The following is a 25,644-nucleotide window of genomic DNA, read 5'->3' as shown; positions in this document are numbered from 1 at the left end:
GAACTGCACTACTGTTTTAATCATTACTTGATTAACTTAACAGTTTCACATGATTTTTCAATATCAGAACATCACTTACAATGGACAGGATTTGGCTAGACGAATTCTGAGAATCCTTCTAATGTAATACGCTCTGACGTTACGAATTAAGCCCCAAAGTATACCTTATACTTAAAAGCACTTATCCATCACTAAAAGTTATAAACCGCATTCTACGGAACAACTCTGCTAATGCTGATGCACATATATGGACATTTCCTAGATATAAAGTTGAACTTTTAGCCAGAAGATTTATATATTAGTACATCTTTTCCTTTCCTTCTTCCTTTTTTTCTTTCTTTCCTACCTTCCTCCATCCAACCATCCATACATTCCTTGGTTGCTCTAAAAAGCAACTCATTACGCTTGTTTTTAAAAACTGCTGGAAATATCTGCAGCTACTAACATTGTTTTAGAAAGGATACAATTATCAAAAGTTTTGCCGGAAATATGATTCACATGTTTAAGAAAAAATAGATACAAAATTTGTTTTTTCTTTAGGATGAGCATTTTCTCAGATTAGAATTAGATTCATTAATTATATCTAATACTTTTAATTTTAAATATTCTGCCATCTTATCTGGGTTAGGAGGGTTTATTTACAAGTTTCAATTCTATGGAAACAGGTGAAATATAAGAATATCCTTCAAAATTATGTCAGTATTGACCAATATTTCAGCCATTAGAGGAGATGATAAGGATTATCAAGGCCTTAGCTACTGAATTCTTTACTACTGACTGAGCATAAAATTTACTAAAAGGCACTTTTCAAAATCCCTGCTACTGTGATTCTTTGTACAGGAGTCTCCCATTTTCCTCCTTTATCATGATAATGTGCACTCATATGTTTGAGTAAAATAACTCATGCTCGTATTTACTCATATTTGGTTCTCTCAAAATTTGATGACCATTCTTCAAAGAATTTCTTGTCTCTTTTTTGAATGCTTCTATCATATAACATGGGTCAAATACTTGTACCTTTATTCTAATTAAAATACAGGTGCAAAAATAATTATGTGTTCTACTTATTTAAAGTGTCCAGTTATTTCAAGAGATAGCACAGACTATTTTAGTAGCTTACAACAAGTTGGACAATCCTTCTGGCATTTAAAATGAGAATCAACCTGTGTGGCAGAATATGGTTCACCAACCATTTCACAGCTAGACTACATTTCTCAGGCTCCCAGGCAGTTAGATGTAGCCATGTAAGAGTTCTGGCCAGCGGAATGTGGGTGGAAGTGAAATGTCTACTCCCAAGTCTGATGATCTGTGCCCCTCCCTCACCTTCATTCTCTGGAGAAATGAGGAGAGCTCTGAGGACCTACAGCAAAGAAGAGCCACCGACAGTAGGAGACTGGATTCCTGAATTGCTACTTGGAAAAGAATCAACCAATAGAGACATCCAGTCATGAACACTGACATTACACATGTCTAAGCAAGAATTCAATCAGTCTAACGTGATTGATACAACTGCAAATCACTGGGAAATGAATGCAAGGTCCTCCTCCACTCCTCTCCTCAGCTTTCTTATTATTTCTCCTTCCCTACTTTGACATCCAGGGTAGGGTGAATTATTGTTCATGGATTAAAACGCAGAAGCTTAGGGAAATACGTCAATGGCAGAGCTAGGATCAAAACCCAGGCTTCCTGATTTCCAAGCTAAGCTTTTCAGCCCCCTTCCCCCAGGTATGCTACACCAATGAACGGATGGTGCCAAGAACTATTAAAAGAAAGGAAAGAAAATATCAGGGAGAAAGAAGTGTCAGCGGCCATAGAATGAGGGAAATGGGCGTACACCAGTGAATTTCTACCAGACTATGAAACATCTCGGTAACTTTGTTGTTCTTCTGGGAGAGTTAATGAAGTTAATGTCCTCTGGGTTCATTAAGTAGGCGAGACTCATGATTTTGGAAAGAGATGCATCTATGATGCCTGCAGCTGATATTCAGAATCTGAGTGCTAAGAATGAAAGAGATGCCTGAAATTCAACTTAAAAAATTAAGTAGGCACGGTCACTAATAATTATCAGAGCTTCTATTGGGTTTATGTAATTTTTTTTCTAAGAAACTGGAACATAAATTTTATATGTCATATATATTAATTTTTATGTTCTTTTATTTTATTATGCAGAAAATTCTATCTCCTTCAGTTCCATGGCTCCCTGACACACATGACCATAATGACACTTACTTGTTTTCTTAGCTTTCTTTCTTTCTTTCTTTTTTTTTTTGAGACGGAGTTTCACTCTTGTTACCCAGGCTGGAGTGCAACGGCACGATCTCGGCTCACTGCAACATCTGCCTCCTGAATTCAGGCTATTCTCCTGACTCAGCCTCCTGAGTAGCTGGGATTACAGGCACGCACCACCATGCCCAGCTAATTTTTTGTATTTTTAGTAGAGACGGGGTTTCACCATGTTGACCAGGATGGTCTTGATCTCTTGACCTCGTGATCCACCCGCCTCGGCCTCCCAAAGTGCTGGGATTACAGGCGTGAGCCACCGCGCCCAGCCTTTTCTTAGCTTTCTAACAGGGAGTGCTTAAGGGTAAAAAAAAATTGTTTAGATGGCATATAGTATTAGGCACTTATTAATGTTGCTTATGAAAATATATGAGACCTGAAAACTAGACCAACTCCACTTCTCATCATATTAATTAGAGATCATTTTCTTTTTATGTCTTGAAAACTGAGAAAAGAAAAGAGTAAAAGCTGTTTTCTTTGGGAGGTTTGTTTTGTTTTTTATCTCATTACTATTTACCTTAACTGGGACATAAACATGTCAAAGGAAATCATCGGAATAAGAGGATAAGCCTAGGCATCAAGTGAGGAATTCTGACATGTTTACTGGAGATGTTAAAAAATTCAGAATTTCTTCTCTCTTGCCATCACCCATCTCCCAATTTCCATTCCATGCCTTCTGAGTGGCACTGAAACTTAGTTTTTAGGAAGGCCAGGGATGAGCCTGATTTTTGGATGTTTCTGTAATATTCTGATATAAGGGCCTCACGTATTCAGATCTTAGTAAGTCACAGACACATAGCTCCACTTACCTGTTCTTCCCTCCACCAACGCTTGTCGGGAAGAGATCCCTCCACTGACTGTTGTTACCACCACGGAGTACAGGCTGCCGGACTTGAGAGAGTGGAAGCTGTATCTGCTGGTCTCACTGGAGATGCTTTCATTTTTAATGACCACATTTTCATGGATCAGTAAGACCTGGTAAAAATCTGCATCTCCCTGCGCCTGGGTCCAGTTCGTAAACAGACTACTGGTCATCCCTTGGTTGGCCACATGCAAGTCAGTCACTTGGGCGGGCACTAAAACAGTAGACAGAAGACAAAACAAATGACACTTAGTCACCTTAAGAAAGTGTAAGAAAAATGAGTCAAAAAATGGAGACAGACTTGAAAGTGCTAAAAATAATTTTTGTGTTGTGGCTATAGACTCTCAGTTTTATTTCCTGTGGCAGATGGAGAACTCCTCTAGAGAGGCTCTACTACTTTGAAGAAGATGCTTATACAGAGAATCAAAATTATTTAAGATCCAAGGATGAGATGATGCATGCTTATTAAGTAGTTCTGATTTGATATTAAATTTTAGATAATGAAGGCTGCTGTTTTTGAAAACTGCTTAATTAATACAATGTTATCTGTCCTTACCCCATGAGAATTCAAAGCTATCTAATCTACCTGAGCCAATGATTGTTATGGGGTGGTATTGGGAACTCCCTTCAGTCTGTTGATTATGGTCTAGCAAACTAGTTAGCTCTTTACTGGCACATTCTCAAAGGGGCTGTTATTATACATGAAACCCTGATAATAATATAAATTATAACAATATATTTTATGAAATAATAACAATAACTGAATGCCTACTATGTGCCAGTTATGAGTTATATGGCTCATGAAGGTTATATTATTTGACACACATTCAGAACTCTATAAATTTGATTTCCTTATTCCATTTATTAACGAGGAAACCAATGATAACAAAATATAAGTAATTTAGCCTATATCACAGTGGTAACAAATAGCCAACCTGGAACTGAAAGCTAGATTTGTGTAACTCCCAAGCCTGTGTTCTTTTGCTAATTAACAAAGTTTATTTCTTCCAACCTATCGTTTAACAAATCTTATACACAGATATTGAAGTTGGCACTTGGTCAACATACATTCTTCTTTGTGCCTCTTTCCTGGACTGTAGTAATCAAAGGGATTGGAACCTTGGCACCCCTTATTTTTTTTTGAGACGGAGTTTCACTCTTGTTACCCAGGCTGGAGTGCAATGGCGCGATCTCAGCTCACTGCAACCTCTGCCTCTTGGGTTCAGGCAATTCTCCTGCCTCAGCCTCCTGAATAGCTGGGATTACAGGCATGTGCCACCATGCCCAGCTAATTTTTTGTATTTTTAGTAGAGACGAGGTTTTACCATGTTGACCAGGATGGTCTTGATCTCTTGACCTCGTGATCCACCCGCCTCGGCCTCCCAAAGTGCTGGGATTACAGGCTTGAGCCACCGCGCCCGGCCGACACCCCTCTTTATCAAAGTTCATTGGCTTCTGGCTTAAGAGACAAACGTATTCATTAAAAAATCTTACTGTATATGGATCAGATTCAATAATAATTCTAAATTTTATATAAAAGGCAAACAGCTACAATGGCCGAAGGATTTTGAAAAAGAAGAATAAAGTTAGAGGACTAACATGACTGGATTTCACTAAAAGTCTTGTAACAAGACGGGATAATACAGGCAAAGGGCAGACAGGCATACAGATTGATGGACCAGAATTGAGAGTCTAGAAATAGAACAACAAGTCTGTTATCAATGGATTTTTCTTTAGAGATGCAAAGGCAATTTCATGGAGAAAAGATAGTCTTTTCAATACATAGAGCTGAATTGTCAGGTGTCTATATGCAAAGAAAAAAACTTTCAACCATATCTCACAGCATATATAAAAATTCAAAATGGGTTACAGACCTACATTTAAAACCTAAAACTATAAACTTATAGGAGAAAACCTTTGTGACCTTGATTTAGGCAAAGAGTTTTAGATAAGATATCACAACATATTTATGAAAGGAAAAAATTGATAAAATGAAAAACTGACAGAAAACATTTTGACCAAGGACAAACAACCCACCCTATTTTAAACTCAGCAAAATAGTTGAATGAAAACTTCCCCAGAGAAGATAAATGTATGATAAATAAGCTTGTGAAAGGATTCTCAAAGCCATTAGACATCAGTAAAAGTCAAATTAGGCTAGGCTGATGGCTTATGCCTGTAATCCCAGCACTTCGGGAGGTCGAGTTGGGTGGATCACGAGGTCAAGAGTTCAAGACCTTCTGGCCAACATGATGAAACCCTGTCTCTATTAAAAATAAAAAATTAGCTGGGTGTGGGGGCACGCACTTGTAGTCCGAGCTACTCGAGAGGCTGAGGCAGGAGAATCAATTGAAACCTGGAGGCAGAGGTTGCGGTGAGCCAAGATCATATCACTGCATTCCAGCCTGGCAACAGAGCAAGACTCATCCCAAAAAAAAAAAGAAAAGAAAAAAGGAAGAAAAGAAAAAAAAGAAAAACGCAAATTGAAACTACATGAAATACTATTATCTTATTATAATGGCTATTCAATTAGAATGGCTAAATTTTAAAACAAATAAACTGTTAATATGTACTACATGCTGAGAATGTGGAGGAAGCGGAAATCTCATACATTTCTGGTGGGAATGTAAAATTTTACAAACACTTTGGAAAGCAGTTTGGTAGTTTCCTACATGGTTAAACATGCTTTTACCATATGACCTAGCAAGATGGGTGGTGGGGATGATAAAAATGACCTTAGGTCTAAAACAATGCCTTGGACTTCCATTCCTGGCAGTGTAATAATCTAGATACCATGAAAATCCTTCCAATAAATACAACTATGCATCTTGGATAAAATATGAAAATGTAAATGAATGACTTGTCAGGAATGTAACGGATCCTCAAAGGCCAAAAAGTAAAGGATAGAGAGATAATTGGATCATGAAGCAAACTGTTGTGTTGAGAGCACCTTTCAAATGCAAATTTAAGCTTTGATTTTATAGCATTGCAGGATATTGGAGAAAGTAGGTAAAGTGTAGATTTTTCCAGGCTGAAGAAACTCATAGGTGGCCTTGCATAACATAGGAAGGGCTACAATCTGAGTATAAGTGAAAAAAATATTCCTTCTTTACTCCCCATACAGCCTCAGCCTTCTTAATACTGAATGTAGAAAATGATTTCCTCTTAGAATTCATAAACTTAAGATAGTTTCAATGTGTTTGTAACCTGAATTTATAAAACCCAGATGATCAAAAAACCTCAAGTTGACAATTTAAAGTAAGTCTGATTTGATAGTAGTCTTGTACACCTGAAAGAATCAAATGAAAAGAAAATTCTTTCTTAACTCACCTTCAAACATGGCCTTAAATAGTTTCCACAGAATAAAATTCTAGGGAAAATGAGCTTATAGTTAAAAAAAAATCACATATGTTTAAAGAAATAAAGTACCATTTAAAAAAGGCAGGAAAATTAAAAGACAATAGGACTTAACTCCTGAAGATTTCAGCTAGTATCAGACATAGGATGGAAAGTAAGCATTGTTAATTTGCATATAGTAATGCAGGAAAGGAATGAAAACATAACTAAAGAGCAACAGAGCAAAACATAAATTTGAAAGAGAGCCAAAGAGAATGCTTAAAGTGAAGAACAATTAAAATTTAAAACACAGATTTTAAGATAGATTAGAGCTGAAGAAAGAATTAATGAAATGAATCAAAGAGATGAGAAAATTACCTATCCTGTAGTTGAGAGAGAAAACACATGGAAAATATGAAATATATTGGTGTGTTTGTATATGTGTGTTCTAGAATACCAGACTATGACAGGGCGGGGGGATGGAGAAAAGGCAAGAGGAAATATCGGAGAGTTAATAGCTGAGAATTTCCAGGACTGTAGAAAGACACTAAATTGGAAAGTACAGAAATACCAATAAATCTTAAGCAGGAAAAACAAAAAGACATATATCTACACCTTGATTACTATTGTGAAACAATTCTGTACACCAAAGGCAAAAAGTAGATCCTAAAAGCTGTCATAGCAAACAGACTTATAGAGAAATAAAAATTAGACTGAGAGCTGACTTTTCAGCAACAACAATAAATGCAAGAAAGAGTAGAATGATATCTTCTATGTGCTGAGAGTAAATAACTTCAAACAGAGTTGGAACTTAAGGAAAATATCTTTCAAGACTGAGAGCTATATAAAGATGACAGCTATAGAAAAACATGCCCAGCAAAAACAAAATTTGAGAGAGTTTGTCCCTAGAAGCTGTCAGTGAAGAAATTTGAATAACATTCTCCAGGATAAAGGAAAATAATCCCAGATAAAACGTCTCAGATACAGGAAGAAAAAAATGAGAAAAAAAGGTAGTAGATTGGTAGGTAAATCTAAAAAGATGCTGACTATATAAAGCAGTAATGATGTTTTTTATGGGATCAAAAAAGGAGAGAAAAATAAGATACATGACAATAGTACATACATTGAAAAAGAAAATCTTTTTTTGTTGTTTTTGCTTTTGAGACAGGGTCTCACTTTATCACCCAGGCTGGCATGTAGTGGCCTGATCTCGGCTAACTGCAACCTCTACCTCCTGGGTTCAAGCGATTCTCCTGCCTCAGCCTCCAAAGTAGTTGGGGTTATAGGTATATGCCATCACTCCCAGCTAATTTTTGTATTTTTAGTAGACAGTGTCTTTTCATGTTGGCCAGGCTGGTCTTGAATTCCTGGCCTCAAGATCCACTCTTCTCAACCTCCCCAAGTGCTGGAATTACAGGTGTGAGCCACTGCATCCAGCTAAAAAGGGAAATCTTGATGATTTTGCTTCCAATTACACCGAAAAAATGAGAGCAACTAGAAGATAACTGCTCACCCTACACCTGTCCACCTATTGGCATCTGTGCCCACATATTCTCTCTTTCCTAGCTGATATGGTTTGGCTTTGTGTCCCCACCCAAATCTCATCTTGGATTGTAATCCCCATGCTAATCCCCTGCTTAGCATGCCATACCATTGGTTGGGTAAAGAAAAAAAAAAGAAAAAAAAAAGAAAAGAAAAAGGAGGTGCCTGCTTCGCCTTCACCTTCTACCATGATTGTAAGTTTCCTGAGGCTTCCCCAGCCATGTGGAACTGTGAGTCAATTAAACTTCTTTCCTTTATAAATTACTCAGTCTTGGGTAGTATCTTTATAGCAGTGTGAAAACAGACTAATATTCCAGCTGACACTGAGGTTAGATTGCCCATGCTGCTTTCTAAAGCCAATTCCTTCACTTACGCTCTAGATCCCAATACCTCTGGCCTACTTATGGAATAAAGGCAGCGATTTTTCCCTCTTACTTTATGTCATCATCATTTCCCTTCTACATCTTCCATATCATTCTCTCCAGCATAAAACATGCTGTTATTTCTTCTACCCTTAAACAAATCATCCTCCTTTCAACCATACTTTTTCTTGTAGATGCTGCCCTATTTCTCTGCTCTCCTTTGCAGCAAAACTCCTTGGAAGGGTAGTTCTTTTCAAGTTTAGCAAAATAAATTCAAGCAAAGTAAAAAGAAGGAACTAATAAAGATAAGAACTGAAATTGGTAAAATAGAAAACGAACGCAATAGAAGGATCCGTAAAACAATGCCCAGTACATAAATGGCACTTAATGAATACTTGTAAATTGCATGTTTTTAGCATTTTAAATATGTTAATGAATACTTGTAAATTGCATGTTAAATTAAATAGCAGACAGAACACTTTAAAATGTAAAATTCATAAAGGTTAATACCTGTTCTTCCTTTTACTGAAGAAGAATTTTTTAAGTCTCCACTAATACTGGTGACCGTAGCCATGTATTTTCGTCCAGGTACCAACTCAGTAAAAGTGAATTCTTTGGCATCTTTGGAGAGTGACTTGTGGATGAGTAAGAGGTCTCTGTCAGCTAGGGAGATGATGTATTTCTCCCATTCTGCTACAGGGGTCTGCCACATGATGCTCAGTGAGGTTTCATTGGCATGTTTGACACGAAGCTGTAAGACAGCCAGGGGGACTGAGGAAAAAGCAATGGAGACTTGGGTTATTGATGGACAGGCACATTCATAGAGTACACTTTTGAGAGCTCTTCTCTTCCCCCCTTAAGAGTGTTTCAGTTCAACATTTTTTAAATGAATGCCTCTCAGCATTGAAACAAAATCTTACCACAAAAGCTTTGTTAATGTAACGTAACCAGAAATAAAGACTCAACTGGAAAATATTTTGCTAGAAGAGTCATTGATTTTTGACTAATACTTTATATTAGAGTTTATCTTTTTATATGAATTCTGTAATACAAAAGTATTTATTCCAATCTTGTCATTCAAAAAATCACTAAGTTCCTGTTTGAGTATTTAGGTGGAGTTAGGAGTATTTGTTATCCGCATAGGCTGGGGAGACCAAGTGCAACTTTCCCTCGTTTCTGAGGCGGGGAACACTGATGTGTTCAAGGAAGGGAGAGTTGGCTGGCAAGTAACAATAGCATCAAACTGAGGACTTGTCTTATACAAAGAATCAAAACTGATTCCTTTAAAAGGTTTTAATATTACAATTTCTAGGAGACATTGTTATGAATAAAATGTTAGTTGGGCACAGTGGCTCATGCCTGTAATCTCAGCACTTTGGGAGGCCAAGACGGGTGGATCCCTTGAGATCAGGAGTTCAAGACCACCCTAGCCAATACGGCAAAACCCCATCTCTACTAAGAATATAAAAATTAGCCAGGCATTGTGGCTTGCGCCTGTAGTCCCAACTACTTGGGAGGCTGAGACATGAGAATTGCTTGAACCTGGGAGGTGGAGGTTGCAGTGAGTTGAGATGGTGTCACTGTACACCAGCCTTGGCTGCACAGCTAGACTCCATCTCAAATAAATAAACAAATAAATAAACTGTTGGTGCCTTAAATTATGAAAGAATCAAGTATGAAAAATTTTATTGTAAATTCTTTATCCATAAATTTTCTAAATATTCACCCTAATTGAGTCCCTAACTCTGCCTCTTCCTTCTTCAGTATAGAGAAATAATTCAATTATTTACATTGAGGGCTACTTCAGGTTACCCGAATAAGGTAAACTGGAGATACAGTTTAAGAAAGGTTTGGACCAGGTACAGTGGTTCACGCCAGTAATCTCAGCACTTTGGGAGGTCAAAGCGGGTGGATCACCTGAGGTTAGGAGTTTGAGACCAGCCTGGTCAACATGGTGAAAACCCATCTCTACCAAAAACACAAAATTAGTCAGACACATGCCTGTGATCCTAGCTGCTTGGGAGGCTGAGATAGAAGAATCACTTGAACCTGGGAGATAGAGGCTATAGTGAGCCGAGACTGTGCCATTGCACTCCAATCTGGGCAACAAGAGCAACTCTGTCTCAAAAATAAATAAATAAATAAATAAATAAAAGCGAGAAAAGCAAAGGAAAAGTTTGGCCTGGCATAGTGGCTCATGCCTGTGATCCTAGCACTCTGGGAGACCAAGGTGGGTGGATTTCTTGGGGCTAGGAGTTTGAGACCAGCCTGGCCAACATGGTAAACCCCCATGTCTACTAAAAATAAAATAATTAGCTGAGCATGGTGACACTTGCCTGTAATCCCAGATACTTGGGAGGCTGAGGTATGAGAATTGCTTGGACCTAGAAGGCAGAGGTTGCAGTGGGTCGAGATTGTACCACTGCACTCCAGCCTAGGCCAGGGAGACAGAGTAAGAATCTGTCTCAAAGAATAAAAATTAAAAATAAAAATAAAAATAAAAATAAAAGTTCTACTGAGAATTATGCTGACATGCTGAGAGCCCCTAATGTTCCTTTATTTTACATTTCTAAGTTATTTGAGATGAGTGATAAAATATTGGAGATGACACAGATACTTTTCCTGTGAAATACTAAAAGTAACTTAGTTTAAGCTGCTGTAGGTCTTTGATCATCATCCAGTGGATATTAATATTTGGAAGATAAGGAGATTACTGCAAGACACAGTTGGCAAGCTAAGTGGGTGTTATGATCCTTTTCTATGACATTCTTCTAAGAAGAACATTGAACCCATGTAGTTACTTCCTTATGATCAGGCAAACTAAGAAAGAAGGTATTTGAATTTTATTCTAAGTATGGAGTATTTCACATTACAAGGATTATCAAAAAAACAATGTACTTGGAAGTGCAACTCTGTTATTTGACAATATGAGTACAAGTATTTGACAGTATGAGGATACTGAAACACGAGTCTTGGTATTCTTACTGTCATGATTGTATTGCAATGCTTTTAGCAAGTCATAACCTCTTTGAACCTGTTTTCTCGCTTCAGTATCTTCATTCTTCCCTTCCCTAAAATCCAAATATATCCCTCTCCATTTTTATCACTCTTCCTTGGTACCTGAAATCCCCCCATGAGTCAACATGAGGCCAAGGCAATGGTTCTACAATGCTGATCACTAGCAAAAAGGTTCTTCTTTTGTGGGAAGGATTCGTTTTTATTTTCAGACTGTGTCTATCCTACTCTTTTGGTGTTTAAAATGGCTTGCTTTCATGAAATAACAGAATTACTAGTGGAAGTGATCTTTAATGTTCTAATTTGACAAATTAGGTGATAGAAACCCCATGTTAGTCGTAAAGTCCTTAATATTTCAAATTCAGAAAACACCAGGGTATGATAGTGGCAGTTACGTGGGTTACTTGGGAGAGGGAACAAATTATGCTTTTATTAGTATTCACATCTTCGTATTTGCCTACCTGTCCTGCCTTGGCAACGCTCAGAATTCTTCAAATTTCCGCTCTCAACAGTGACTTCCACCTCATACTGTCTTCCTGGTATGAGCCCCATGCCATCCATGACATAGTGTGTTTCTTCCTTTCCCACAGTGACGTTGAGCAGCACCACAGAATCATTGAAGAGTAGGATCCGATACTGCTCCCAGTCTCCAGTAGGGGGCGACCAGCTCACTGCAAGAGACCTCATCCAGCCATTGCTGTTTGCCTCCAGGTTTGCAACTTTGTCTGGAACTAAATGGTGAAATGATGTCAAAAAGGAGATATTACAAACCAAAAGTAAGGATATTTATTTACTTTTCTTGGGCAGCAATAGATAGGGGACACAATATCTGCAGTTCAAAACATTTCTATACAATCTTGATGTCTGTGGATTGCAAAAGAGTGTTTTTCATTTCAGAGACATTTGACAAGAAATATCTGCTAAAATCATTTTAGAAATATCAGCAATGTAATCTTCTGTTACATCGTTAAGAATCTAGTAATATGTGGCATCCTTTGGAAGAGACATTGGATGACAATCATGATGGATTCCTCTCTTTCTTTTCCAGCTAAAAAAATTAAAGTTCTTGCAAGATTAACCTCTATTTTTTTTTCTTAAAAACGTTCAAGTTTGCCCTATAATCTACAGAATAAAATGTCAAGTCCTCTGCTTACATTTTTAGCTCTTCAAGTTCAGACCCCATATCTTTCCAGTCTTAACTCCGACTACTTTCTACGGCCACCCTCGTTCCTTTTCTACTCTTTGGAAACTGGACTTTACCTGCAAGTCTGGGCTCTTCAGTCTCTGGGCCTTTGCTTATATTGTCCCCTTCACCCCAAAAGCTCTTCCCTCTATTCCCTCTTTATTTGTCATGAACTTTACATTTTTAAAGTCCTGATTAAAGACCATTTCCATTTCCTCCAAGTTTTTTTTTTTTTGAGACAGGGTCATACTCTGTTGGAGTGCAGTGGTGTAATCATGGCTCAACCACAGGGCTCAATCAATCCTCCCAGCTCAGCCTCCTGAGTAGCTATGACCACAGGCACGTGTCACTATGCCCAGCTAATTTTTTTTCCCCTAGAAACAAGATCTTACCATGTTGCCCAGGCTGGTCTCAAACTCCTTGGCTCAAGTGATTCACCACCTTGCCCTCCCAAAGTGCTGGGATTATAGGTGTGAATCACCATGTCCTGCTCCCATTTCCTCCGTTTTTACTCCTCTTATGAAAGAGAATTTTGTTCTCTTTCCTTTTTGACCATGTAGCTCTTACTTCATTCAGATCTCTAACAGCAGAGAGAATGGACTCTGGAATCAAACAGCCTGGTTTAAATTCTAGCTCCACCACTTACTGGCTGGATGACTATGGACAAATTATTTGACCTCTTTGAATTCTCTGTATGATGGTGATAATAACAGGAAATCTCTCACAGTTTTGTTGTGACAACTAAATGAAATGATGGGTGTAAGCTATTTAGTCAGTGCCTGATACATGGAAATAGCAATACAGTCACTATTATTGAAATGTACTATTTTTATCTTTGTACTTGTGTGTATTCTACATCCGTGATTAAAATGGAACTTCTCTAAAGCGAGAGTTAGGCAATTTTTTCTGTAAGGATCAGGTAGTAAATATTTCAGGTTTTGCAGGACACATATGGTCTCTGTCTCATCTTTTTCTTGTTTATTTGTACAACTCTTTAAACATATAAAAAACTCTCTTAGCTTGAGGGCTAAACAAAATCAGGCCACAGACCAGATTTGGCACCAGATGGGGTAGTTTGCTGAATTCTGCCTTAAAGGCCAAGTATCATGTCTTATTCATTTTAACAATGCCCAAAGCTTACAGTAGAGTAACTCACACATATAAGGCACTGGATACATAAGTGTTTGAGGACATAAATTAATAAAATAACGTGTGGAAAACATGGTTAAATGCTAACTGGTTCTCACTGTAAGAATCAATCAGAAATGTTTTATATGCTGATATCAATGCTAATGCATTTATGCTACTTAAGCGATGTGACATGAAAAGGCGTAAGACAGAAACAATACACAGATCATTCAGAAATCCAAACTCATTTGCTTAAGTGACTCAGATAAATGGGCCATAACCCAGACACCTTTGGTTACATAGGCTCCACTTCTCAGATTGGGAAAGGAGTTTTCCTGCTACCTTATTTTGTCCTATTCTAAGGTGAATCGGAGAGTGATTAGAGCAACCAAGCAAAAGCAACATTCTGGTGCCCAAGACTCACATGTTCTGCCCACTGCCATCTTCTGAGCAGACAGTTCACCAGAGACACAGCTGACAGTAACTTGATAAAGTCGTCCGGGGGTTAACTCTTTAAAGTGAGTTTCAGTAACCCGAGGTGCTAATACTCTGGATTCCTTGGTGATCCCTTTGTGAGACAGGGTGATGTTGTAGGAATCCACATTTCCGGGAGGTCTTTGCCACTTGACTTTCAGAGAGGTCAAGCTGCCATCATTTGTCACTTTCAGATTTGAGACTTCCATGGGGGCTAATTAGAAAAGAACAGAAAAGAGACTTTTACTCAGAATATCTCACCAGTACTATGGCCAAATTTTGACCTGTATTTTTATTTCTGCAAGCCACACTCCTTGTTCTGGAGAAAACAAGCACTTTGAAAGGGAAAAATTATCCTCTTCAGACAGTAAAAAAATAGAAATGAAAAAAATTTAAAGAGAGTCAAAAATAATGCTGTAGAACCCAAGGTAAGCTATGTGGCAATGCCCAAATCCTGGCAGGCAGAAGCTTGGATTCTGGTTCAGACTGGGCCATTTTGGTCAGCTGGGAAACTCTGGACAGCTCTCTCTAGTTCACTGAGCCTTGTAGTGTTTCTTGTTTGCAAATAAGGCTAGGTCAAAGACCTACAATGGTCCTTTCCAGTTCAGAAATTCTTTAAGTGGAAGACACAAAAAGGTCTGTCATCTGCCTCATTTTTGTTTTTATATATCAATATTTAATAAAATTGGGTACACAATAGATTGATCAATTGATTGGCGATTACAGAATTTTATGTGATTAAAAATACTTTAATTTTTATATTAAATCATGATCAAGTTAATGAGTTGTATTACTACTTCATCAAAGGAAAACGATTAAAAGGGAGATACCCTTTGGTGAATACTTTTTCTAGAATATAAATTAATGAAACTTCCTTAAAAGAATGGGCGTCTGGGAGTAGTGGCTCACACCTGTAATCCCAACACTTTGGGAAGCCGAGGCAGGTGGATCACCTGAGGTCAAGAGTTCATGACCATCCTGGCCAACATGGTGAAACCCCATCTCTACTAAAAATGCAAAAATTAGCTAGACATGGTGGTGGGTGCCTGAAATCCCAACTACTCAAGAGGCTGAGGTGAGAGAACTGCTTGAACCTGGGAGACCAAGGTTGCAGTGAGCCAAGATCGCGCCACTGCACTCTAGTTTGGGCAACAAGAACGAAACTCTGTCTCAAAAAAAAAGAGAGAGAAGAACGGACATAGCACTCTGATTCTGCATAAGGCAGTTAGGAATGCAATTTGCTCTTGATGTACATAAATAACTTTTGAGATATATAGAACATTTTTGGTCAGGAATATCTACATATATGTGAGGTGTGCTATAAAAGCTATGTAAATGTACTGGTGCCCTCAAATATCTTTCCCACCAGCCTCCTATAGTTCCAGAAACTAATATCTAAGGCACTACATATATTACAGTTTCTCTTAAAATTAGATAACTTACCAAGAGAGGAGATTTCATTTATACATTAGACTTGCTAGAAGCATTAGATGCTAATAAAATGTAAGCTCCGTGAGGGCAAAGACTTTGTCTCTCTTGGATGTTGTATCAGCAATGCCCAGCATCTAGCTTATATTCAATAATTATTTGCTGAATGAATCAAAGTTTGTATAAATCATTCATTAATACTTAGCATAGATTCATTTATTAGTCTAGGGTAGGCTGTGGTAATAGGTCCTATGGTATTGGGACCCAGGTCATGTGGTTAGAAAGTTTTGGAAATGATTGTCACATGGGAGTGGGGCTATGTATAGCATGAAGAAGGTAATTCTGGTTCACTGTGAGTGATGTCAGAAAGACAGTGGATGCCTGGTTAAGAAAAGGAAGTAGGAATCGTTAGCAAAATGATGGAGTATTAAAAAGAGAAGAAGAGAAGCCAGGTCCATGTCAGTATTTAACTTTGCCTACTTCAAAATGTTGCCAAGGGCTAGCCTAAACTTTAGAATAAAAGAGAATCTTTCTTTTTCTGAGTAGAAAAGTGGATATAAGTCTTCTATACCTTATAAGAATTTCAACTTGTCCTACATTACTGTTACTCAAATAGTAAGCTCGATTTATTAAACATTCCCTTGATTTGAGCTTTATTCTTCTTCAGCTAGCTAGGGGAAACTTACCTGTCCGGATTAGTTTCCACCTGTAGTTTTGCAGCCCTGCGGCTTCAGTCACAACAGTGAGGTTGTAGATGTAGCCAGGCGTCAGCCCGTGAAAAGCATAGGAAGTAGCATGTTTGTCCACAACGCCGCCTTGAACTAGGAGCCCTTTATCCATTAGCATCAGCTGGTATCGTTCCACATTCCCAGAACCATGGGACCAGGAAATCAGGAGAGAATTGGCTCTTGTGGAAATACCAATATCTTTCACTGGAGATGGCACTAGTGGGATAAAATGCGTGTCAAAAATGTCATTTATAATTCCCCTTATAGGAGACATAGACACGTTTAATTAGAAGTTACACATTCATTTATGTTTCTCTGTACATCTTAACATGGTAATAGCATTAATAAATATCAGAATTCTGGAAATTCCACTGGAACTTTGATTAGTGCTCTTTTCAAAGTCTGTAGCCTCAAATTACATCGTATTTACTTGTCTACCTCCCCTACTTACTAGGTATTAAAGTAGTTTCTGCCAGTGACGTATGTAACATTGCACAGCAGTAAGTGGAAGAGAGAAAGGAAAGAACTACAGAAGATGAAAAACAGAGAGAGAGATTTAAAAAAGAGAGAGAGAATGTGCCACATATATACCATGGAATACTATGCAGCCATAAAAAAGGATGAGTTCATGTCCTTTGGAACATGGATGCAGCTGAAACCCACCATTCTCAGCAAACTAACACAGGAACAGAAAACCAAACACAGCATGTTCTCACTCATAAATGGGGGTCGAACAAGGAGAACATGTGGACACAGGGAAGGCAGCATCACACACTGGCATCTGTTGGGGGTGGGGGGTTAGGGGAAGGAGAGCATTAAGAGAAATACCTAATGTAGACGGTGGGTTGATGAGTGCAGCAAACACCATGGCACATGTATACCTGTGTAACAAACCTGCACATTCTGCACATGTACCCCAGAACTTAAAGTATAATTTAAAAAAAATAATAAAAAGAAGAGAGAAAATGAGGGGAAAGTAAATGATATGAAAGACATGTACTTTATGGAAGGAGGTAGTAATATGCCATGTATATCATAATATGTGGGTACATAGATGACTTATTTTTCACCATATCGAGAAAACAAAGACTTGTTTCAAACATGGAAATACTTAGGAAACAGTATGTCTTGATGTTATGAGAAGATTACACAAACAAGGAAAACATTAAAAAAAATAAGTTTTATGGCACAAACTTAGAAAATGGGACAGAAAGTTTTTGTTGCTTTGGATTTGAGTTAGAAGGGCCATTAGAGGGTATCTATTCAAATTGGAGAAAACTTCAATTCCAGGGAAATCCCATGACTTCTTCAAAACTGCCAAGAAAGTGAGCAGCACAGCCACCTATCCTATTTTCAGTCCAGTCTGTCCACTGTATTGCACAAGCTCCTTTTAAAAAGTTAACTAATTGGCCGGGCACGGTGGCTCATGCCTGTAATCAAAGCACTTTGGGAGGCCAAAGCGGGCAAATCACAAGGTCAGGAGTTTGAGACCAGCCTGGCCAACATGGTGAAACCCTGTCTCTACTAAAAATACAAAAAATTAGCTGGGCGTGGTGGTGGTGGTGTGGCGCCTGTAATTCCAGCTGCTGGGGAGGCAGATGCAGGAGAATTGCTTGAACCTGGAAGGTGTAGGTTGCAGTGAGCCAAGATGGTGCCACTGCACTCTAGCCCAGGCGACAGTAAGAGACTGCATCTCAAAAAAGAAAAAAAAAAAGTTAACTAATTGCTAATTAATTTTGTTCTGGAGTAGCAATCTTACTCTTATTTCTTAAATAAAATATAACATGAAAAGTATCATAGACTATTAATTACTCAGCCATTAATAAACAGGTCTCACCTGTTGATCCACTGGTATAAACTGAAGAAGAACGTTTTTCTCCAGAAATAGCTGTGATGGTAATATTGTATTTACTTCCAGCAGTGAGATTGAAAAAAGTGTATTCATTCCATGAAGTACCTTCTTGAATTTGAACCCCCTGTATCTCTTGGTTATTTTCATCAAATAATTGCACCTCATACCAGGTGACTTTTCCGGAAGAAGGAGTCCACCAAACATGCAAGCTGGATGAAGTAGTCTTCTCTTTACTGATTCCAAACCTAGCAGGTGGTAAAGGATCTGCAAGGCAAATACCAAAAAGAAAAAAAAAAAAAAAAAAAAAAAGAAAAGAAACATGGCTTGAAGACTTTTGCAAATAACCGCTTATTTTAATGCAGTCCAGATTCATTTTTCTTAAAAACTTAATCTGTTCTTTGTGAAATAAATTGGTATTTTTCTTCATTTCCAAACCTACCCTTTCACTTTCTTAAAAAACCCATTTAGCTACTAGTCATATGAATTCCTTCGTTTTGTTGTTGTTAAAGTAGCTCTGATCTTGAAAGTCCCAGCAAAGTTGTATTTTGTTTGGCTTGTAGTTTAGCAAATTTTTCAAACATTAACAAACATCCAGGTTATGCCTGGATAAATAATGAAGATCTCAACAGAAAATACAAATATTAAGAAATAATTTGAAACATACATTGAACTTCTTCCTAGGTTGTGGACTGTTGGTGTCCAGTATACATAACTTTGGGTGGTTTTTAGATATTAGACAACCACAAAAGATACAGATCTGATTATAAACCTAAGATAGGTTTGCTTACCAAAATGGATTCTCCCGGTAGCTGAAATTCCCTATATCTCTAGATTTTCTTCTCTCTCTCTCTCTCTCTCTTTTTTTTTTTTTTTTTTTTTTTGAGACAGAGTCTCACTCTGTTGCCCAGCTTGGAGTGCAGTGGCGCAATCTTGGCTCACTGCAACCTCCGCCTCCCAGGTTCAAGCGTTTCTCCTGCCTCAGCCTCCCAAGGAGCTGGGACTACAGGTGCAAGCCACAATGTCAGGCTATTTTTTTTTTCTATATTTTTAGTAGAGACAGGGTTTCACCATGTTTGCCAGGCTGGTCTTGAACTCCTGACCTCAGGTGATCCACCCACTTTGGCCTCCCAAAGTGCTGGGATTACAGGCATGAGCCACCTAGCCTGGCCCCCTATATTACTAAATTTTAAAAATCTCAATTTAGAGGCACTTTGGTGTTGCCAGAGCACCTAGAGTAAGTGGGAATGGGCAAATCTTGCACCCAGCTGTTCACCTTATTTCAGCTCTCAAAGCCAAGGATCAGCTTTGTCTGTGTTGAATCTCCACCACTGAACTTGAAAAGAATAAGAAGTGTATCTGGGTTAGGAACTAGGTCAATGATATTTAGTGAGCAGCCATTCTTTTGGTACAGTGGGGAGTTAAACCCAAGAAATAAGGGGCTGCCCCTGCCCTGAATTCTGAGAGTAGAACTATTGAGAGACATCTTTATTAGAAATTTTCAGAAATCCAACATGGTTCTTGGTCTAGAAAGTGGGATCCAGATATTGGAGAACAATATTTAAGGATCAGGCCAGATATTATAATGGCATGGCTATTGAAACTTCACTACCTCCTGGTAGACTATATTTTGCTCACAATGTAACACCAGGAATCCTAGACCTTATTAGAAGATATAACCTTCTTATATGTTTTAAGATGTTCACTTGTAATTAACATATAAAAAAGAAATAAGATAACCTTACTCTATATTCAAAAGGCAGCTGTGGACAGACAACTCATAAGACTGTGTATGGCTGACCAATAGACACCAAAGGCTTAATACAGCCTATGAAATCTAATGTTTCTATGTATTATGCTATGATTTATATAGGTATGTCATACTGCAAAAATTATATGTGCCACATTTATAACATCAGTAATAATAACGTAAATGCTAGCTGACACACAAACTGAAGTAGCAGTAACTAAGACAAAAATTCATAGAGTGCCTGAAACACAGGTGAGCTTGGAAGACAAGGCTGCATGGTTCATAGCACACAGCCTTTTGGTTAACCTGAAAAACATATGCTCTAGAGTTTGATGACCTGGGCTTGACTTGGGCTCTCCTATTTGTAGCTGTGTACTTTGGGCAATTCTTTAACCTCCCTGTGCCTCAGTTTCCTCATTTATGCAATCCTGATGATATCTTTTTAGTAGAATTGTTATGAAGATTAAATTGAATAAAAAGTACTTAGAATTGTGTCTGGCATGTAGTAAGTAAGTGCTCAAAGTTAGCTGTTATTATTATGTAACCTATTACTAGGTGAAAATACTGCCACAGAAGCAGTGAAATGTAATGGCAGACAGCATGGGCTCTGGAGTCAGAACTAAATTCAAATCTCAGCTCTAACGAGGTCATGAACTTTGGGCAAGTTACTTAACCTGTCTAAGCCTCCACTTTCCCATCTGTCTGGCGAGTATAGTAATAATACTTACATTCCAAGGCAGTTTGGAGAAGTAACAAGATATAGAGGAGATTATGAGATTCTCATAGCCAGTGAAACTCAAGAACAATGCTGTCCTACCCAACTGAGATGACATACTTCTGCTGAAGTGGCATTTTAAGGACAAGGATGAGAGGGACAGTTGCTTCCAGTGACAGTTCAAAAGGGATCAATATTGTCTTCTACATGTACTATCAAGCCAGATACAAATTCTAAAATATGTTACGATCAGTAGCATCTAAATATATTTAATCTGCAAAATATGAGATATAGAAAATGAATTTTAACGTTGCGTGCCTAGAGGGTGAAGTTCAGAAATGCAGACTTTATCTAATCTTTCTGAACCAGAAAACAAAACAGTCAATCCTTTGTACATCCGCTAGAACAAAGGAACAATGAGACTGGGAAGTGCCTGGGCTGCGAGAACCTGTACTGGAAACAAACACTTAAAACCCCGTTTAAACTGTGATAAAGCCCTTTGCTGGCAGTTGTCCACTACTGCTGTGCATGCTGCAGAAACTAAGTAGCTTTCAGACTCCCTTTAAATCTAAGCCCAATAAAAACTCTGATATATTTTAAAAAGTTGTCAAATTTTTATTAGATACTTCTATCAGGGGTGCACATTTCATATAAAATGTCTATGTGTGTATGTATGCAGTAAATATATATGTGAGTATATATATAGAGAGAGACACAGATTTTTTTTTTTTTTTTGAGTTTTGCTCGTTACCCAGGCTGGAGTGCAATGGCACGATCTCGGCTCACTGCAACCTTTGCCTCCTGGCTTCAGGCAATTCTCCTGCCTCAGCCTCCTGAGTAGCTGGGATTACAGGCACGCGCCACCATGCCCAGCTCATTTTTGTATTTTCAGTAGAGACGGGGTTTCACCATGTTGACCAGGATGGTCTTGATCTCTTGACCTCGTGATCCACCCGCCTCGGCCTCCCAAAGTGCTGGGATTACAGGCTTGAGCCACCGCGCCCGGCGAGACACAGAATCTTTAATGCTACTTGAAAATTTAGTCAGGTACCTATAATCTTCTGATCATATGACAGATTCATAATTAGGAAATCTTGCTTATATAATTTGTGCTGATGGTTAAAGGTACCGATGCACAGACGTGTGCATTTAGAGTCTGGTTTTTGCACTCGCCACACTCATACACATAGTAACCAGTGAAGTATTACAAAATATGAGGACTGTCAAAAATAATAAATCAAAACTTTAGTCTTGATCAATGTATCAATATTTATCATCAGCCATAAATTTAATGCACTTTGTATTTCTTGCTTCCAAATAGACCTGAAATACGAAATGACAAATGCATAGTCAAAATAAGTAACAACAGTAAGGGCCAGACTATTCATTTTACCTGGATAAATCTATTAGCACCAGAAAGCCCCAGAGTTCCATAAGCAGGCTTGGTGTCAACACAATTTTTCTGTTCTCAAAGGAAAAGACAAAGTATGGCAAAATTCCTGAACCAAAATGAATTCTTTTTAAAAAAAACTGTGACTTAGGAAGCCAGGTGTGATGGTGCGTGTCCTTAGTTCCAGTTACTCAGGAGGCTGAGGCAGGAGGATTGCTTGAGTCCAGGAACTCGAGGCTATAGTGTATTATAATAGTGCCTGTGAATAGCTACTGCACTCCAGCCTGGACAACATAGAAAGACCCTGTCTTTTTTTTTTTTTAATGTTATTTAGAAAAAAACTATATTTATAGTACAAATAATATTTGCTTCTTTTTTTTTTTTTTTTTTTTTTTTGTTTTTGCCACAGCATGGTCATTAAAACATTAGAATTTATTGATATAGAAATTTCTAGACTGTTTAGAATTAGAAATAATTGTATTTGCTATAGAAATAAATTCAACCTTATAACAAAAAGTGCAGCCAATCCACAGATTGGTGCCAAAAGCTGCTCTTTTTTTTTTTTTTTAAAGATAGGTACATTTAATATTTCTGTTTTTTCTAATGAGAATATTTAGCCTTAGAAAAGTTAGGTTTTTCAAGGCCTTAGTGGTGGCTTATACTTGAAACCACAGTCTCACTATAAGGCCTATGATTCAAAGTACTTTGAACATTGTCTTGCGTAACTGTTCCTTGATATATATGTTACATTTACCTTATATTTATAATTAAAAAATATATATATTATACTTTAAGTTTTGGGGTATACGTGCAGAGCACGCAGGTTTGTTACATAGGTATACACAAACCTTGGTGGTTTGCTGCATCCATCCCCCGTCATTTCCCTTAGGTATTTCTCCTAACGCTATCCCTCCGCAACACCCCCAACCCCCTGCTATCCCTCCCCTAGCTTCCCCACCCCCTGACAGGCCCCAGTGTGTGATGTTCGCCATGTGTTCTTGTTGTTCAACACCCACTTATGAGTGAGAACATGCGGTGTTTGGTTTTCTGTTCTTGTGTCAGTTGGCTGAGAATGATGGTTTCCAGCTTTATCCATGTCCCTGCAAATGACATGAACTCATCCTTTTTTATGGCCGCATAGTATTCCAGATTTAAACATAAGACCTAATGCCATAAAAATCCTAGAAGAAAATCTAGGCAATACCATTCAGGACATAGGCATAGGCAAGAACTTCATGACTAAAACACCAAAAGCATTGGCAACAAAAGCCAACATAGACAAATGGGATCTAATTAAACTCCAGAGCTTCTGCACAGCAAAAGAAACTATCAGTAGAGTGAACTGGCAACCAACAGAATGGGAAAAAATTTTTGCAATCTACTCTTCTGACTAAGGGCTAATAACCAGAATCTACAAAGATCTTAAACAAATCTACAAGAAAAAAACAACCCCATCAAAAAGTGGGTGAAGAATATGAACAGACACTTCTCAAAAGAAGACATTTATGCAGCCAACAAACATATGACAAAAAGCTCATCATCACTGGTCATTAGAGAAATGCAAATCAAAACCACATTGAGATACCATCTCACTCCAGTTAGAATGGTGATCATTAAAAAATCTGGAGACAACAGATGCTGGAGAGGATGTGGAGAAATAGGAACACTTTTACACTGTTGGTGGGAGTGTAAATTAGTTCAACCATTGTGGAAGACAGTGTGGCAATTCCTCAAGGATCTAAAAATAGAAATTCCATTTGACCCAGCAATCTCATTACTGGGTATATACCCACAGGATTATAAAATCTTCTATTATGAAGACACATGCACACATATGTTTATTGGGGCACTGTTTACAATAGCAAAGACATGGAACCAACCCAATTGTCCGTCAAAGACTAGATAAGGAAAATGTGGCAAAAGCTTTTCTTAAAAGTATAAAAGCACCACATTACATTTGCATAGGACCTGATAATTTAATACTGCTTTCTCAGTTGGATTAGGGGCTCAGATACATTACATGACTCACTCATGTCGTATAGGAACAGGTGGTACAGTTGAGCTTCTACTACCTGTCTCTAAATTGTGTTTTCTTTCTACCACACTTTAGCTGTCCTAGTGTGGGAAATAATGTCATGAATTGCATTTCAGTGTAATGACAAAAAACAAAAATAGATGTCTACGGATAATGATAGGCATTTTTCAGAATTATAGAATTTTTCAGACGGTAGTTTGGCAAAATGAATAACAACAAAAATGGCAGCTAAATCTATTTCTGTGATCATGAAAATTCCCTTTCTGAAAATAATATTTTTCTTGCCTGCTTCCTTTTTTCCTAATTTTATTGCCTTTACCTGGAGTCCTTTCATTTTGTGCTGGATTACTCTGAGAGTCTTCCTTATTTTTTAAGTATCTTCCATATTTTCTTTTTTCTTTTGAGACAGGGCCCTGCTGTGTCACCCACACTGGAGATCAGTGATGTGATCATGGTTCACTGCAGCCTCAACCTCCTGGGCTCAAGCGATTCTCCCACCTCAGCCTCCTGAGTAGCTGGGAGCACAGGTGCACACCACCTTGCCCACTCATCGTTTAATTTTTTTGTAGAGACAGGGTTTCGCCATGTTGTCCCAGTTGGTCTCAAACTCCTGAGCTCACATGATCCTCCCACATTAGCATCCCAAAGTGCTGGGATTACATGAGTGAGCCACCACGCCCTGCCTCCTCCTTATTTTCTGTCTTCCCTCCATGATTGCCAAATAATCTCTTTGTACATCTCCCCCATCTGTCATCCTCACTCCCCTTGAAGCATTAAAACCTTTTCATGAGTTTCCATTTCAGGATAAGTCTAAGTTTCTTCCTAGGCACTCAAGGTCTTTTCAAACTGGATTTTATCCCTGTCTCCCAACCAAAGATACAGAATCTTTACAGAAATTGGAATAACAAATCTAGTTACAAGCAGAGTGGTTAGGAGACTTGACTGGAACTGCATTTATGTAGCATTTTACATAATATGGAGTAAACATCCATATTCATATTAAATAAGTGGAGGTTTACTTGTGAAAATCAGGGTGGGGCTGGGGCAAAAACCCAAACCATCCTTTGGTGCAGGTTTCTGAAACTGAGAAGAAAAACAAAATGGAAAAGGAATTGGGCACAACCTCCAGTTAATGAAATACATTTCTAGAGAGGTAATTTCTTTTACTCTTGTTATTATTATTGTTTGACAATAGTCAGCTTTCTGGCTTACTTTAAAGATGATGCATTAAATTATATTAATACATCAGGCTGCTGTACATTTAAGGTAACATCTGTATACACTGGATCTAAAATGAGCAACTCACTTTTAGTGAATATTAGAGAACCATGTCAGCACTGAGGGCACCCAGAAAACTTAATGAGACGGCTACACCCCTATCCCCATGATATTATTTAGTAGTTCCAGCTCAATTCTTTAATATCAATAACTGAGGCTTTTCAATATTATCTAAAATGCTATGTAAATGCAATATACAGAGAAGTCCCCTGGCCCCCTCTTCTAATTAGATTGCTGTCCAAAAGTCTTCTTATGTAGAAATTCATCAGCTGTCACTTGATATGTACTT

General features: G+C 38.1%; 1 protein-coding gene across 3 annotated transcripts in view; it reads right to left on the bottom strand.

Annotated features, from left to right (window-relative positions):
* Positions 1–25,644, bottom strand: part of PTPRB (protein tyrosine phosphatase receptor type B) — a 126,343-nt gene that overhangs the window by 61,715 nt on the left and 38,984 nt on the right. For all 3 annotated transcript variants that reach the window (XM_003927795.4, XM_010338431.3, XM_003927796.4), the window contains 6 exons: positions 18,176–18,454; positions 16,297–16,554; positions 14,133–14,396; positions 11,859–12,128; positions 8,893–9,153; positions 3,090–3,356 (listed from right to left, as the gene is read on the bottom strand). In XM_003927795.4, coding sequence (XP_003927844.2) covers positions 3,090–3,356; positions 8,893–9,153; positions 11,859–12,128; positions 14,133–14,396; positions 16,297–16,554; positions 18,176–18,454 — 1,599 coding nt within the window. The remainder of the gene's footprint in view (positions 1–3,089; positions 3,357–8,892; positions 9,154–11,858; positions 12,129–14,132; positions 14,397–16,296; positions 16,555–18,175; positions 18,455–25,644) is intronic.

Source organism: Saimiri boliviensis, chromosome 7 (assembly GCF_048565385.1).
Source record: "Saimiri boliviensis isolate mSaiBol1 chromosome 7, mSaiBol1.pri, whole genome shotgun sequence".
Lineage (NCBI taxonomy): Eukaryota > Metazoa > Chordata > Mammalia > Primates > Cebidae > Saimiri > Saimiri boliviensis.
The sequence above is the reverse complement of the archived record's forward strand: the minus strand, read 5'-3'. Positions and strand labels throughout refer to the sequence as shown.